Genomic DNA, 17091 nt, shown 5'->3' with positions numbered 1-17091 from the left:
AAAATTTCAGCATTTAGAAAACAACCCATGACTCGTGACGTAACCCTCACAAGCCTATCATATTTAAGTTAAGTCTGTAGCGTATAACGTGAACTGAATGTATATTAATTGAAACTTCTGACTCCCCATGACTCTTCGAGAAGGCTGGCTGTCCTTCCCAGAGAGCACACGGAACTAAGTAAAAGTGTAACTTCAACGTTCGGCAAATCAAAAAATATAAAACGACCTTCTCTGTAACAAGTGCACATATGAAACTACCTGACAAAAACGAAGTTAATTAAGAACACGGAAGACCACACAGAAGTAAAAATTTAAAGTACAAGTCTAATTTCGTCTTTTGAAAACAAATAAATTTAGGTCTGGGATATTTCTGTGGCACTGACCGCCACAAGTCTATTAAACTTAGTAGGCCTACCTGTAATGTTTGGTAATATAATAATTGTTTCACTGACTAGTGATCAAAAGCAGTATCGGTAATTAATCCTTCGTAGTCTAAAATAGTAGATATATTTTACATTTTATTTATTTATATTCATAATACAATTAATAGGCCCACATATACTTTACAATTTTTAAAGGAGACAATGTTTGCCGTCATTTTCCGCGTCCCCGACAATCCCGTAGGGAGGTCAGTTTTTTGTTGACGTCTTAGAACGATGAGCCCCATGATGATGTCAAACTCGGCCATTTGAGGTGGTTTTGTACTTTTTTAATAGGCTATATCCAGCTGTTTCAGATATGAAAGGGCAAGACAGCAACTTGAGATTGCCTAGGCTATGTATCGATAGGTCTAGGGCTCTAGGATAAGCCTTAATTGGCTTAGCAAACAAAATGGTTCAAGAATTGACGTCATATAGCTAGGCTTAGGTTATTTAAAAAAAATGTTATATGTGCAGCTCCAGGCTATGCCATAAGTAAGCCTATTAATTGCCGTAACCGCTAAATTATGTTGGGGTAAACGATGTGTCAACAGGTTTGTGTAACCAAGTCATTAGGCCATTTTCTTACTCTTGAGAATCAAATCAATTTGATTCAAGTTAATTTAGCTGTGACTCGAATCAAGTCAATGTTTTTAACTTTAAAAGACGTTTCTGAGGTTATGCTGGTGTGCGTTGCATTGAAATGATTACTATAACATCATGGCATGGATGTCCATAAATAAACCCTTTCCAAGTTGTCACCTGAGTAGCCAGACTGCAGAGTATCCAGCATGGCTGTTTCCATGAAGATCTTGGGTACGCCAAACAAAAAATATGAGCCACGAGCTGGAAAGACTGTATTTTTTCAAATTGAAGTCGAATTGAAAATTTTGTATTTTCAATTGATCATTTTGTGCGGTTTCAATCAGTCCACTTTTTAATCAGATCAACAGAAGATTGGACCTATCGGAGAAGTTCATGCGTGTAAGTGACTTTCAGTAAAGTAATATTATCGCATTCTTCATTGCTGCTTTTAACCAAGGGTGGCGACTGTTTTTTTATTTTCACTCATTTTGTGTGGCTTCTATTTAAGGGCAGCTTTTAATCAAGAAAATACGGTAGCTACACTAAAGATTTTTAGCAGTTAAGTTAGAAGTTGAATGGAACTTTTATTAAGTAAGCTTGATAGTCTCTTGAATTTATTTAGCTTACAGATTCAATTATTAGATGGTTACAACACTAGAAGTAAGTTTATTTAAGTGTTGTTTAAATTTTCAGACCAACCTTTAAATATTGTGGTAAAATTAATGCGGTTCAGAAACTTAAAAACCTGTTCAGCTTATATCGACTGCAACAAAACACAAATGCTATATGTTGCATTTATGTTTTTCTATTTAAGTGAGTGTTGCATGCACAATATTAATGTGTAAAAACTGTTTGCTTCGTTAACAATTACAATAATTACAATACAATTACATAAAATTCTAAAAACAGCAGCAAATTTTAAAAATTCAACATTCTCAGATTTTTTCTCTAAGTAACTTTCAAGTTTTTAAGTAAAAGTAAGTCATGATAAAAATAATAATTAAAATATATTGTCGTGTTAACGATGAGCACCAAAGTGATGCCAGTTTACAACAACTGCTGTCAGACTTTTCATCGCTAACATTTGAAGAACCCTCTTCAACGTCATTTGATGCAGTTTGTAAAAAATGTGCAAAAGAATGTGACATTGCTCCAACTTACTTTACTTTGTTCGCCTTGCGTGATACTGCAACAGAGTTTTGGTTAAAACCTTGTTTGACCCTTGAAGAATACTTACGAACATCAAATAAACAAAACATAAATGTAGAATTTCGAGTTCGTTTTTCATTTCACAGTGAAGCTAATAATTTAACTGAACAAGCACATCGATATTCGTCATACAATGGCTCCTGCAAGCCTGTGATGACTGACAAAGTCATAACCTACCTTTTTCATCAACGACGATCCGACTTTTTGCAAGGAAAATTTCCAATCAGTGATTCATGCACAGATAAGATGGCAGCTGCTCTTGGAGTAGCTGTGGTAGATATACTACGTCTGGCTCATGAAAAAGATCGTGACTTACATGCTATGGAGAATCAAATCAAACGTTTCAAGAAATTACTTCCTGAATATTGCCAAACAGAGTTAAGATCAATGCATTTCTGTAATCGATTTAGAGTACGCAGGAAATTTAAACATTACCTTCATCACTTATCTGAGACCATGGCAGGTTCAGCAAATACTCAGAGGAGTGCAGCATACTTTCACAGCAAATACCTTCGTAATCTTGAGATGGTGGTTGGTTTTGACTGCTTTGAAATGTACAACATTGTTTCCAAATCTGGTTTTTGTGAGGATTGCACAAAGATCATTGTGGGTCCTAATTGTGGGATAATGAAAGTTGACAAATCTGGAGAAAAGGAACGTTGGTGTGACTTCCAGGATATTACAAGTCTCAGCATTCGACAGCATTCTGATGAAAACAATGAGCATATCTTCTTGGTCAATTTAAGCAAGATGAATGGAACATTGCTCAGCTTATGTTTAGCATCTTCTGTTGAAGCTGAAAATTTGGCATCATGTATTGATGGTTACTATCAGTTGCTGACAGATGCAGACCATTTTCTATGCAGAGAGATTTGCTCGCCATCATTGATCCAAAGATTAGAGTGCTTTTGTCATGGCCCAGTAACCAGTGCGCATGCAGAGGAAATTATTAGAAAACAATCTTCCATTCAACTTGGTGACTGCTTTTTGAGGGAAAGTGTTGAATCGTATGATGAATATTTTATGAATACTGTAGTGCTGTGTCGGCCAAACATTGAGATCAGAAATTACAAGTTAAATAGAGAAAATGGTCTTTTAGGTATTTACGGAGACGGCCCATCACACATATATCAAAATCTTTCCTCTTTGTTGGATGCCTACAGATCTGCAGACCATGCTCATGAAGTTCCATTTAGAATAAATAGATGCATACACCCTAATGGCAAGGAGAAGTCTAACCTGGTAATCTGCAGGTCATCAGATGATCATGTCAAGCATACAGTTGACACAGAGCAGTCAAATGGGATTTCAAAACCCACAGTATTTCTTATACAGAAAGATTACACATTTCTTCAACATTTGGGATGCGGTAAATTCACAGAAGTCATGTTATATGCTAACAAAGAAAACAAAGGTCATAAAGTAGTTCTCAAAAAGGTTTTTGATGTTGAAAAGTCTGCCCATGTTGATGATTCGTTCCAGGAGGCAATGTTTATGCTAAATTTTCTCAAGAATGACTACATTGTTCAGCAGATTGGAATGATGAAGAACATGATGGTTTTGGAATATGTTCCACTAGGATCGATCATAGAGCACTTCAAACAAACTTCTAGGCAAGAATGTGAAAAGTGGTTTTGGTATGTCATTTGGCAGCTCGCCCATGCTTGCACATTCATGGAGGATAAAGAATGTCCACACGGCAGTATTCGTGGTAAAAACATATTATTATGGCATAACTCACCGTGGCCCCACATTAAGTTAAGTGATCCTGGTGTACGCACTGAAACTATAAGAAATAATATTCCTCAACCAGTGTTGCCAGCACCTTGGCTTGCTTTTGAGTTTTGCAAGATAGGAAGCACTCGCCCACTTGAATGGAAACCAACTGTAAATGCAGATAAATGGAGTTTTGCAACAACAATATGTGAAATATGTCAATGGTCTCGTGAAGTGCAAAGTGCAGATGCATACTGCCTTACGGATGAACTTAAACAGAGATATTTGACACAGCATGTTATGGATATACCTGAAGCTCTTTGTGAAGGAAGAATTTCCAGTTTGATCAGAGACTGCTGGTGTAACGAGCCAACCAAAAGACCATCATTCAAGAGAATTCTGCGTGAATTTGGAGAATTGCTTCCTGATGACTTTGTTGCTCAAGTACCTTCACAGTCCAAAAGCTTAATTGAATCCGGTACAACTGTACCTGATCTTAATAGTTACCAGGATGAGATGTTAGTCAAAATAAAGGAACTAGGAGCTGGAAATTTTGGATTAGTGGAGCTCTACTACTATGACAGATATCATAATGGTAGGACAGAACAGGTTGCTGTCAAAACATTAAAAGAAAAAAGTAATCCTAAAACAACACAAGAGTTCAACAATGAAATTGAGACAATGCGCAGAATCAACAACAAATACGTTGTTAAGTTGCAGGGTATTGCTGAACCATCTTTACGTATTGTAATGGAGTACTTGCCCCTTGGATCTCTAGCTCAGTTTTTGTCAAAACAGAAAAATAAACGTGTTCGCTTGAGTACACTGCACCCATTGCTTTTAAAGTTTGCCAGCCAAATTGCTCAAGGGATGTTGGCATTGCAAGAAAAGCGTTTGGTTCATAGGGATCTTGCCTTACGAAATATTTTGCTTGCTCAAGATTCTCATGATACCCCACCTTATGTAAAAATATCAGATTTTGGTTTATCACGAATCCTGAAAGCCAATAGTGAATGTTATGTCGGAAATCCACAAGCATTTCCAGCTCAGTGGTATGCCCCAGAATGTTTGCTGAACGATGGACCAAATTCACGCCATTCCTTCCAGTCTGATGTTTGGTCATTTGGCATCACACTTTGGGAAATGTTCTCCTATGGTCAAAGGCCGTCATACGAGTTGCAGTCTCTCAATCATCACAATTTGTCAGTATTGCATGATCTTTTACAGCGTGGTGAGCGGCTTCGTAAACCCAGTCAATGTCCTGATGCTGTTTACAGGGAGATGGAAAAATGTTGGGAATATGAGCCTGAGAGAAGAACTAACTTTGAAGACCTTCAAAGACAGTTTGATGTATTGAAAAGGCAACATGATACAGGTAATGGAAGGCCACCAGTTTAAATATTGACCACCTGTCTAAATACAGGCCATTGTTTTGTTAAATAGTTCTTTTAAATATGTTTTTTTTTGCATTTTTACATTACTGATCATCACCAAAATGCATTGTTCTACATTATTGTTTATATGCTACACAAACAGTTTGCTGCAATTTAATGGAAGACATTGTTTTTTAAATTAATATGATTGACAAGTTTAACTCGGAAGCTATCTGTGAGTTTTTATAATGAGAAAAATACATAACGAAGTAGTGAATAATGTGTTACTTATAGTGCTAGGCATTGTCTTAGCTAGCTAGTTAAATTTAAAGTTCCTTTTTCATGCCAGTACCTAATGCCTTGTTTAATAGTTTCTTTGTTTTCATTTTATATTTCATTCATTATAATGTTGCTGTGCTTATTTTACCCTGCAAATGTAACTGCTAATTAGTACTTATCGGAGCTAATGCAATTCGCCTATTCTATGTTTTAAATTCTTAGTTGCTGTACATTCTTTCTTAGTATTTTAAGTTGCTAGTTCAACACCCTAAGTAGGGCTTGGAATTTTGCTGCTGCAAACAAAAGACAAACAACTATTTTGGCAGAAAAAGATGTGAATAAGACTATTGATGGCATGCATCTATTGTAAAATTACCGGTTTATATTTTCAAAAAAAAACTTGCAGAGTATGTTACTTTGTACATGATCGTATGCATTACTGCTCGAAGATACTTTCTGTTTATTTCTTTAAAACAGTCGTGGAATTCTACCAGTTCACACAAGTTGGTTACTGAAGTGAACAAACCAATTGTTAAAATGTTGCAGAGTGTCAGTTGTTTCATTACAGTTACTGATATTTACAAAGTTTCATAGAACTGGTTGCTGAATTTTCTGAAACCCACCAGTGCTTTTAGCATCTCATATGTTTACAGCGTAAATAAAACATAATGTAATCAATTTTACTAAACTTTTGTGTGTGTTTTTATTGTGTCCATCTTTTGTTTTTGCCCTTTAAATGTATGCTCTCTTTGTGATCTCATTGCTTTGTGATATCTTCAGTAAAGTGACAAGAGATCATGCAAAGCAGCGTGCGGCGCTGAATTGAAAGTAGTTTTTGTAATGTAACAGTAGTGGTTCGTATTTCTTTGCCCTAGATTTGTGTAATCTAAAGTCATGTTCCATTTGTTATGATGTGTACTTTTAATGAAATCATAACAGTTTTTGCTGGTGAACATGCAAATAATTACGTGGGCTTTATATACTTTCTCACATACTTTAGTACACATCCCACTTTTATTTGCATGATATATCCACTGTACAGTGATCTAGACTATACAAATTTACAGTGTTCGGCTTTATGTATGAAAAATCATGTTAAAGTCACAACTCTTGGTAAAGAATTGTTTCTTGTTTGATCAGTGTTTTTGCTAAAATTATTTAAGATTATTGTTGTATTTAAATGCTTTTAAGAAATTCCATTTGGGATGTAAATTGTAAAACATTTTTCAAATACTTTGAAATAAAAGTACTGTAAAGTTAATGTCACATATACATATTGAAGACAGCCAATTTAGCATTCGCAGAAGATTTTCTAGGAGAAAGTTACCTTAGGCACGTTATAGCCTACATTTGTGACAATGAAGGAGTCTAAGGAGATGGCGAACCCAAACGAATATTCATGGCAAATATTTTAACTTCCATCACGTTCATGTATATGAGCTCGCACTTCTACCAGCAAACAGAGTTCATGGAATGAATCAAACTCCCATCATGTTCATGTAAATGAGCTCGCACTTCTACCAGCAAACAGAGTTCATGGAATGAATCAAACTCCCATCAAGTTCATGTAAATGAGCTCGCACTTCTACAAACAAACATAGTTCACAGAATGAATCAAACTCCCATCACGTTCATGTAAATGAGCTCGCACTTCTACAAACAAACAGAGTTCACCGAACGAATCAAACTCCCATCACGTTCATGTAAATGAGCTCGCACTTCTAATGGTTACCAAAATCAAAATAATATGCTAAAAAACAATTAAAGAACAGGAAAGCCAGAGGGCTTCAAAAGGTGTTGACAACAGTGATCTTATAGCCAAGGTGGGCAGTACCGCCGTACTAAAGTTCCGTATTACTGTATCGCGGTATTTTTTCGGTACCGAAACCGTTCCGGTTCCTGAGTCCAATTTTAGCGTTTTTTGTTCTTTTTAATCTACAAATGTCTAATAAAGTCGCAAAGAGTAAACTGGCATATTTTTTGCCCTGGAGTAACCTTTAGTGGGGTCATAGTATCGGTAAAAATTGCACTTGCAAAAGGGTCCACTGTACAAAAAGTACTGGTACCGAGTAGCCTACCGTTAAAGTACCTTACTACTTTTTAGAAATAGTACTGAATACCGGAACTGTGGGTATAGTTTTTGCAAAGTATCAGTACTGGTACCGTTACCGACAGTCCTTGCAAAGTTCGAACTGCCCACTGCTTTTACTATGGTATAATGAAGACAGGTCAATAACGGGCACCAAACCCAAAATGCATTTACGTTGACACTTGCTCCTGGTGAGTTGGTGCTAGAAAAACATTCGGCCAACATCATAGGCTATATCTTCTCATTCATTGAACTTTAAAAACTCTAACTGTATACTGAAGAACTAATACTAAGACAAAACTATAACCAATCTAATACTAATACTAATTCTGAATGAATAAAAACATAGCATGCAACGATATATTTATACACTGAAGGAGATTATAAAGAAACAGAATTCCAACTTGAGGCGCAATGCGTCTATCAATGACAGGAAATGATTTGGACTTTTAGACTCGAAGTTTTATGGTCAGGTGATAATTTCAATTTGGAAATTTTCAATAAAAGGAAACAAATGTCAATCAACATTGTCTATTTTTATGTTAACAATGTTGTTAATACGAGGTCAATCGTGCAGTTAAACAATTTTACCGATGAAGTTGTCAATCACATAGGGGTTATTTCGAATTCGGCAAACTCATAATGCAATGTAAATAACATGTGTATAAAATAGGATGACAAATATGGGGTTATCATAGCGTAATAAGTTCAAAAGTGCAATGTAGATAGCATGTTAACGGAACTGATTGTCAATCAACTATTCTTCGATAAGTTTGCAATTATACCGTGAACTAAGATTGAACTTATGGCGAGTATGACGTTATGTAATTGCGCGGTAAATATCAGAATTATAATTATAACGACACAACTTGGAAGACAATGGAAACAGTGTATTCCACAACTTCAAGCACAAAAGAAAAGTTGGTTAAAAATAAAAGTTTGACAATATGAGTTGGATATGGTACAAATAAAATACTCTTTATATTGCAAACATAAGGTTTTGATAATAATAGATTGCAACCACGCCTTTCAACAAAATTTAAGAGGTAAATTAATAAGTGAGGAATTATTCACCAAGTTAGATGTCTGTGTGAAAGCTAAACTTTTTTAGATTTCTATTTTTTATTGTCATAGCGACTGTAGAAACTTTTTAAAGCACACTAGGCTACATACTGGATATTGGCCAATGAACAGCCTGATGAAGACTAGGGTTCACAATTCTTGGTTTAGTTGGTGTATTGTAATAACTTTGGTTTTGTGTATTAATCAATAAATGTAGAATTTTTATTGTCATAGCAAATTTTGTATCTCTCCGTACCGTACGTGTAAGATATTTTATCTGCTTTATTTGCTAGCCAAGGGATAGAATACGGTTCCAAAATGTATAAGCTTGACATTCCGATCGATTTAAAGGAAGCTGCGGCAATAGAACGAAGACGAAAACTGGAAAAAGAACGACAAAATCGGATATTTAACGCAAAGATTCGTACAATCGGGGTGAGAAAACTGTAAATCAAACTTATTGCCCATCATAATCAAGGGCGACCGCAGAATACTTTAAAATAGAATGCATTGTCCGATGTTGTGTCAAAATATTAAAACGTTTCGCGTTAATATGGTGTCAAATCAATGTCAGAAAATGGTATGCACGTGCGTGCTGTGCGTATACACTGTGGGTGCCTTGTCATGAAAGACCCTTTTGAGTTACGGCCACCATTTTTGGGCGTGGCACGGTTCTTTCGGTTGCCTATACAGTAGTTAACAATGGAAATTGTTGACCCACTTTGACTCTTTTTAAAATTACAATCGTTTTGGGCATTAGATTGTACAAATTTTGCTCAGATAAGTAGCCTAGCATATGAATTTCGTTATGTGATAAAAAAAACTGGCAGCGTCAATTACATCGGCTGCCGGTTACCAAATTTGAAAAAAGCTACTTCGGTAAACGGCTAGCCAGTTACGCAATTGGTGTTTTCTTACTTTGGTAAACAGCGGCCAGTGAAGTAGACACTTATTTTACCAGCCGCTGTTTACTAGGTTTACAAGAGGTAGGAAAATTTGAATACAATAAATGGCAATTACGCTAGTCAGTGTACTGGAAATGTATGCTAATTTTCAACTTAAAACGACGTACTAATTTTTTCAAAGTGCAAGTTAATCTTAAACTAGTCCACTCTGACCCAAACTCTCACTTCTCAGGATTAATTTACTACTCTAGGCTGTGAATTGAAATAAACCCTTTTTTTTCAACTTAAAATCACATTATTTTTCCAAAGTTGAACTTGATTTAAAGCTAATCCCCTCTGACCCAAACTCTCGCTTCTCATGACTAAATTAGATCAAAACGAATTTTGGGCAAAACAGTAGTCAAACAATGGGAAGATTCAAACCCAAGGTCTCCACCATACGAGCCCTACCACTATGCCACTACATTGTTTTCTTCTCCAATCTAAAAAAAAAGTGAAAAACCGATCAGTGAAAATCTGCCGATCACCGTATTATGATTCAGCAATTTCGGTAAACAGACACTGGTGAAATAGTAAATTTGATAAAAATTTTGAATATATATGTTAAATTACACTAGGCGACATTTTTCAACTTTTTTTTTATTTTTTTCAAACAATTAATTGAGTTTACCTAATTTTAACCCTCTAAACTCAAACCCTAGACCCCAGTAGTAGATAATTATGTTCATTTGCTCAATAAACTTTTGATTCAAACAACTTTTCTTTCTTATTTCTTATAGGTGTTTGGCATGAATTTTCTTCTTTTAGCTTTTCTTGCAGCCTCACTATTCTCGCAGTCGCGTTTCAGGCACCAACAGTAGTCCGCCATCATCGTTACATCCCATCGCCCTTGATACCGCGTTTCCATGGCTTTGATGTCCTGGTGAAAACGTTCACCATGCTCCTCACTCATGTCACCCAAAATTTTAGGAAAATTGTCCAAATGTGCGCGTAGAAAATGAACCTTTAAACTCATTAGACATCCAAGTGCTTGATAAGAAACCAACATGTTTTCTACAATATTTTGGTAATCCGGATCTTTAGTATTTCCAAGAAATTTAGATACAACTTCGGTGAAAGAGAGCCATGCTTTTTTTTCCACATCCGTCATGGTAATAAGAAATTGGGGGTCTTTGGTGAGTGTTCTGATTTGAGGTCCAACAAATACACCCTCTTTAACTTTCTCGGCACTCAGGTGAGGAAACTTTTCCCGAATGTATTTAAAACATGCACCTTCTTTGTTGAGAGCTTTTACAAACTGTTTCATGAGACCCAGTTTAATATGTAATGGTGGAAGTATAACATTAGATCTGTCGATGAGAGCAAGCTGTAAAAATTTTTAAAGCCTGGTGTAAGATACTCCCTCAACGGCAACTCACGTTTAATCCAATGATTTCTCCTGTCTCGGCTGTCCCATTCACACATAAAACAAGGGTACTTTGTAAATCCAGATTGTTGACCCAGTAGCATATTTAGGACTTTAAAATCAACGCAAACTTTCCATGTATGAGTGCTATATTGCAACTTCGAAAGAAAAAGTTTCATATTTTTGTAAGACTCCTTCATGCTAGTTCAATGAGCTACAGGGATAGAAGCAAATTGATTTGTATTGTGCAACAATACAGCTTTTATGCTTGACTTTAATACGCACAAGCTGGCATAATGTACTGTACATGTGCTTGTATATAGCCTGGTTTACTCACAATAAAATTATTATGACGTCACAATGATGTATAATGGCTATGACAATAGTAACTATGACCCAACAACGAGGAATACTTCATAGAACAGGCTGTTATTAGTAGTGAAGTGCAAAATTTTAAATCACAAATTATAAAAAATCTTGACGTGATAGAAAAAAAGCGACTTCATATTCGTAATCAGCGTGAGCAAATTATCTTAGAAGTCACCATTTTTGCTAGAAAATAAAAATCATGTCGACCAGTGTTATTGAAGTTTGTGTCAGTGATATGTCACACATAGTAATTAGATATATACTACACACAAGAAAAAAACTTAGTAGCCACCTCTCACCTGATCTTATTAGCTCGTATTATTAGCTTATATTCTTGTCCTTCACTGCTCTTATTTAATGAATGAAATGAATAACTTGAAAAGCAAACATATATATATATATATATATATACATTAGAGTTTGCCTAAGTTACCACCTCACAGGAAACAGAAAAAATGACGACAAAATATTTTGAACAATAATATATAGATATGCACATGTCTACAAAAACTTGAAAACCCTTTATTTCTGTGAAAGTTGGACAACTCAAAAATAGGGAACACAAACATAAAGCATTTTTTTGGTTGCTGTACGATAATGTAGTATGTGTTCAAATTTTCAAGATTGAACTTTCAGAAATTCAGGATCTTTGATTGTTTCGTCTTTGCCAAGTACTGGTCCATTATGTAGGAACACCATCGTTATAAAATGGTGGGTCTATAAACGCACACTGATGACGCTTAATGCCAATGGGATCGAATTACATTAACAAGGCGATTTAGGTATAATATTGATAGTGTAGTGGTACCAGATTAAACTTTTGCAGTGTAATTATGCTGGCCAAGTTTTTAGTGGTCCGACTACCTTAATTATTCCGATCACATTTAGCAAAAAAGGTGGTAAGATCTATAGATGAATTAGGTAAAGAAAACTTAGCTGAAGTTGCTAATACAGAAAACAATAGGTTCTCACCTGGGACCAAGGAATTTGCGGTGACCTGGGCAAGTCCTGCAGTATAAAACTTGAAATTCATGTTATTGCATTGTAGGTTGATCTTGATGCCCTCAACCAACAAGCTAAAGATCGCAAAATTAAAGAAGACACAGAAAAAGCAAGAGATGAATCATTTAGTAAGCACTTGTATTTCCTTTTGCAAACTAGTAAAAAGCATAGCAACTGCACACGGCTGAAATATTTTTTTATAGTTTTGCGTAATTCATCCCACTAATGCTTTTAGTCATGAACACTTCATAGAAGTGTTCCTTAAGTTTGAGTTTTATGTCAGATATTTACATTTCTTTCTATTTATATACTGGTTCCTGTATGCTCTAAAACATTTTCAAACAATTAAAATCTTGCTTAAAAGATTATAAACATACATACTCACTACTAAAAGAGTTTAAATTTTCTTTAATCAATGGCCAGTGGCAGATATGGTTCGCAATGACAAGATTGTTACAATGTTGCAAAAACGCCAGGAGCAGGACATACATAATTTAGAAAAAGCGCTCAACGAATTCAGAGATCGATATCAAAGACCAGAGACAAGAAAAGAATTTGATCTTTATGATCCTGATGCTAAAAAGAAGGATAAGCCTGCAAGGTAATTAACTAATATCAGTAAAGTAAGATCCCAATACTAAGTAAAACACTATTTGCCTTAAAACGTTTGTTTGACATTTTTCTGAATTAGCTTAACTCAAGTTTAAATAAATTCATAACTAAGAAATTTAAAGGTTATTAAAACATTTAGGGTAGGTGATGATGATCCAAGATGTGGAATTTCAAGCTTGCAAAAGTTTGATGGTGAAGACTTGAACTCAAAAGTATGTTACATTTCAAGCGACATATCTTATGTTGTTGGTTAAAAGTAACAGTTTAAGTAAAAATTAGGAAGGGTTTGGCACCAGAATTACGCTGAACGTAAAATGTTGGTCATGACTCAGCCATTTAAGTAATCATTTCACTTCATTGAGATTCTGTATGTTATAATATTTGATATATGTGGTAATAAGTGCAATTTGCAGATATCTAACTGTTTCACATATATACTTAGTACAAGGATTAAATTTTCAGCTTTTATATAGTTCTTTAACACCCCATTAAGTTGCTGTTTTATGTTAAGTACAATGGATGTTAGGTAATTAGAATATTGTTGAATGCAAGGCATAAGTAATATATCAAATTTTTTTGTTGAAAACATCATAAATTTACTTTTCCAGTCTCGCAAAAAATTGCAAAATGAGCAATTGAGAGAATGGTCTTTAAGACAGAAACAAGACAAGGAGGATGCAATTGCACAACAAAAATATGCTGGTTAGTTATCTGAATTACTTATTTCCATTTTCGTGAAAAAAACAAGCTATTAAATCATTAGTTTCAAAAACGATGACAGTCGAATAGTTTTCAACACTTAATATTTTTGCAAGAAATTGCAAATTGTAATTATAATAATATTAAAAATAACAAAAGGCAAAAACATAGAGTATAAGAAAATAAATAGTTCTTAGCATAACACTGCTATCAATGTAATTTAATCGGTGGCTAATATCCAATTTTTAATGTCGATTTAATTCATTAAATTTGTTTCTAATTATGTAATTTTTACCAGATGGTCTGTATGATAAGAAAAGGATTCAACTTGACCAAAGAGCAATGGAATTGCAAGCATCTGAAGAAGAATGCAGAAGGCAAATCGCCATTACAACCAAAAGCTTTAACCAGGCTCAGGTATTGTTACACTTCCACTGTAAGTGATCACATTGTTATGATTACTTTTTGAAAAGAAAAATGCAATAGCTCAAAACTTTACATTCTTGAAACATTTCACTTTTAGATAAATGAAAGAAAAGAACGTGAAGCACTAAATAAAAAGCATGAACAGGATGACAATTTTACAGAAATTTCCAATCACGTTTTTGGGGACATGCTAACTGAAAACCCTGGTGTTGCCTCTAGTGCATTTGGTCCTCACAGGTTGGTGACAAGACACAAATTTGTTAAACTATAAAAGATCTTCAGCTGGTAGAAATAAAATAGACTACGGAAGGGAGAGGGTAATTTGAGTAATTAATTTTTCACACATAGTGTTGAAGGAAATTTACATCTGTAGTTAAAAATGTAATTTTTGTAGTTTACTATGGCATTACATATATGCCCACCACTCCTGAAATGGGAAGTATCCTTTTCCTAAATATGTTGCTTGCATTTTAATGTCTTCCATGCCTTTGTGAAATGAATATCAATACGCAAACATTCTGAAATTATTGTCGATTTTTACTTCAAGCAAAAATATTTAAATTGATAATAGCACCATAGAAATATCAAAGATGATGATCTTTCTATTTTCATATTGCACAAAAAAAGATACAATTTCAGAAATTGTTCCTTGAGCGGTATTTAGCACATTTATTTGAATTTGGTTAGAAAAAACTTGGTGTCACTAACTACAATACACTTTTAAAAACTGTTTACAGTGCAAGCATAAGACCTGCTTACTATTCAGTTACAATAATATGCTCTAACTTTTCCAAGAGCCCACCGGGACTTAAAATTACTCAACAGGCATGAAACATTGCTTTTGTGACAATTGGCATTTACAGAATGTTCCTCTAACCTTTTATTTTTATATAATTTTATATTTTTGATTGTGATAAATGGTTTCAAAATGAATTCCAATATCATCTGATATCAAGAAGCATGACTCCTTTTACGGTACTTTAACTTTGTTTAATGCATGGCAAAAAGTAAACTTGTCTCCATACATATGTTTCTCTTGGCTAAGTATTACAAAGTAAATTATCAATGCAAACTTGCAGTTAATCAAAAGTATTGCATAACTGAACAAATATGGTGCTTTTTACGAAAGAGTGCAACAATTAAAAATTTTATGAAAAAAAGTTACTCAACTTATCACCACCCAGCTTGCGACATACAAAAAGAACACATTTCATAAAAGAGAATTTCACATGGAAAAATTGAGCCATGTTTGAAGAACCACCTATGATTATTAAAAAACATAACGAAGTTCATGTGAGGCACTTTTTTATGGAAAGCGGTTTTTATTTCCATTAACGCAAATAAATTGTGATAAATTTGTCTTCTTAACCAATTTCGCAAGTGCCGTCGAATTAGAGTTGAAGTGCTGACAGTTAAACAGCCACTTGTTGCATAGTGAAATATTTGTGCTATAATATTTGCAACCTAACATTTCATATTCAAAATATTATCTTTTACTGCCCTTAATTCAAAAAAATATCGGTAGGAGCTACTGTTTTTTATTCCATTTTTGTAGTCACACAACTGCAAATGTTGAAAACCAAAATCACACAAAACCATGTCATATTGACAGAAACAGTTGTTAGTATAATCAACACAAACTAATGAAGTGCATAGAAAAGAAACAAAGGTAATAAAGATTTTTTAGAGTTTTGCCTACATACTTATTGAAGATCGTGCTGGCTTCATAAACCCATTTTGGCCTGTGGGCAAACTTTTGTTTGCAATGGAAATTTGAGAGAGATATAGTTATGGTTTTGTTCATTACTATTAAACAAACGTAACATACATTTAGTTAACCTGACCGGTCAGGAATTGACTGTATGTATGAAAATAGGGTAATTCTTGTAACTTGTAAGGGAGTGTGTGGGTTAATTTATAACATGGTTGGTACCTCTGGTAGATTTACCTTTATGAAAAATGCAAGTTTCGATCATATTTGTTGGATGTAAGGGTTGATCATTGCATTACAGAGTTATTCCAGATCGCTGGAAAGGAATGACTCCAGCACAACTGGAAGAGATTCGAAGAATCCAAGAACAGCAAAGGCAAGAAAAGAAGGTAATTTCAAACAAAATTGTACTTCAGTGTTGACATGCATGGGTACCTATCATCAGCACAATTAAGATTTATCCCAGGCTATGAAAGGTTCTAATAAGTTGGTTTTTTTGTAGAGGTTGCAGGAAGAAGAGTGGCAGCGTGAAATGGAGTGGGACAGACAGAGGGTGGCCGTTGCAAAGGCGGGCACAATCATGGAGCAACGCCATGGCAGGCTCCAGGAGGAAATTAGACGAGACCAAGACAGCGCCAATGTTCATTTGAATGCGGAACAGAAAGCACAGTGAGTAGTGTTCACAGAGAGCTTAAAGTGAAAACAAAACTTTAAACAGTTAAAAACAATGTTTGCCTTATTATCAGCAAAAACTTCCTGGATAAAGAAGTGTACATCAACCCTCCCACAGCTCAATACTTCGCCCAGTTCAATACATCAAGCAGATAAATTATTTCGTCTAAACTTATTTTTTGCTTTAATCTTGCAAATTATAACTAGCTACTTTGTAAAGTGCATTTGTAATAAATATCACATTTAATCGCTTATCCAGTGCATTTGTTCCTCTAGGGCAGGGGTGGCCAAACTGCGGTTCTTTAATGAATTAGCATTGTTGAATTAGACATGCATTTTCCCGGTCTAGACGAGTTGTTTGATCAGATTATGAAACAATGCGTTCTATCACACGTAGTAACAATGGACTCATTGTTAGTAATAATCAAATTACACTCCAAAAAGTACATTATTGTACAGAAGTGTGCTAACTTGTACACTGTAGTTAAGTAAACTGTCAGATTGAAGCTGTACGTCGGGGCTGACCTAGTTTTAAGTCTTGGTTACGGTTATACTAAT

The 17091-nt window shown here is 34.8% G+C and overlaps 2 protein-coding genes across 2 annotated transcripts; both read left to right on the top strand.

The window, feature by feature from the left end:
- The first annotated feature begins 588 nt into the window (after window positions 1–588).
- Window positions 589–6847, top strand: LOC143459331 (tyrosine-protein kinase JAK2-like). Its single transcript, XM_076956428.1, has one exon. It carries the CDS (start codon window positions 1989–1991, stop codon window positions 5325–5327), a length of 3339 nt encoding a protein of 1112 aa, XP_076812543.1. The 5' UTR covers window positions 589–1988; the 3' UTR covers window positions 5328–6847.
- A 2030-nt stretch (window positions 6848–8877) lies between these two features.
- LOC143461305 (RIB43A-like with coiled-coils protein 2) lies at window positions 8878–16785 on the top strand. The gene is made up of 10 exons (XM_076959180.1): window positions 8878–9167; window positions 12460–12541; window positions 12837–13014; window positions 13165–13237; window positions 13634–13727; window positions 14023–14141; window positions 14248–14387; window positions 16163–16250; window positions 16364–16530; window positions 16608–16785. The coding sequence occupies exons 1-10, from the start codon at window positions 9051–9053 to the stop codon at window positions 16687–16689; spliced, it is 1140 nt and encodes a 379-aa protein (XP_076815295.1). The 5' UTR covers window positions 8878–9050; the 3' UTR covers window positions 16690–16785.
- The last annotated feature ends 306 nt before the right edge of the window (window positions 16786–17091 follow it).

The sequence above is a fragment of the Clavelina lepadiformis genome, chromosome 5 (assembly GCF_947623445.1).
Source record: "Clavelina lepadiformis chromosome 5, kaClaLepa1.1, whole genome shotgun sequence".
In the NCBI taxonomy this organism is placed as follows: Eukaryota; Metazoa; Chordata; class Ascidiacea; order Aplousobranchia; family Clavelinidae; genus Clavelina; species Clavelina lepadiformis.
This window is presented reverse-complemented; position numbering and strand designations above follow the sequence as displayed.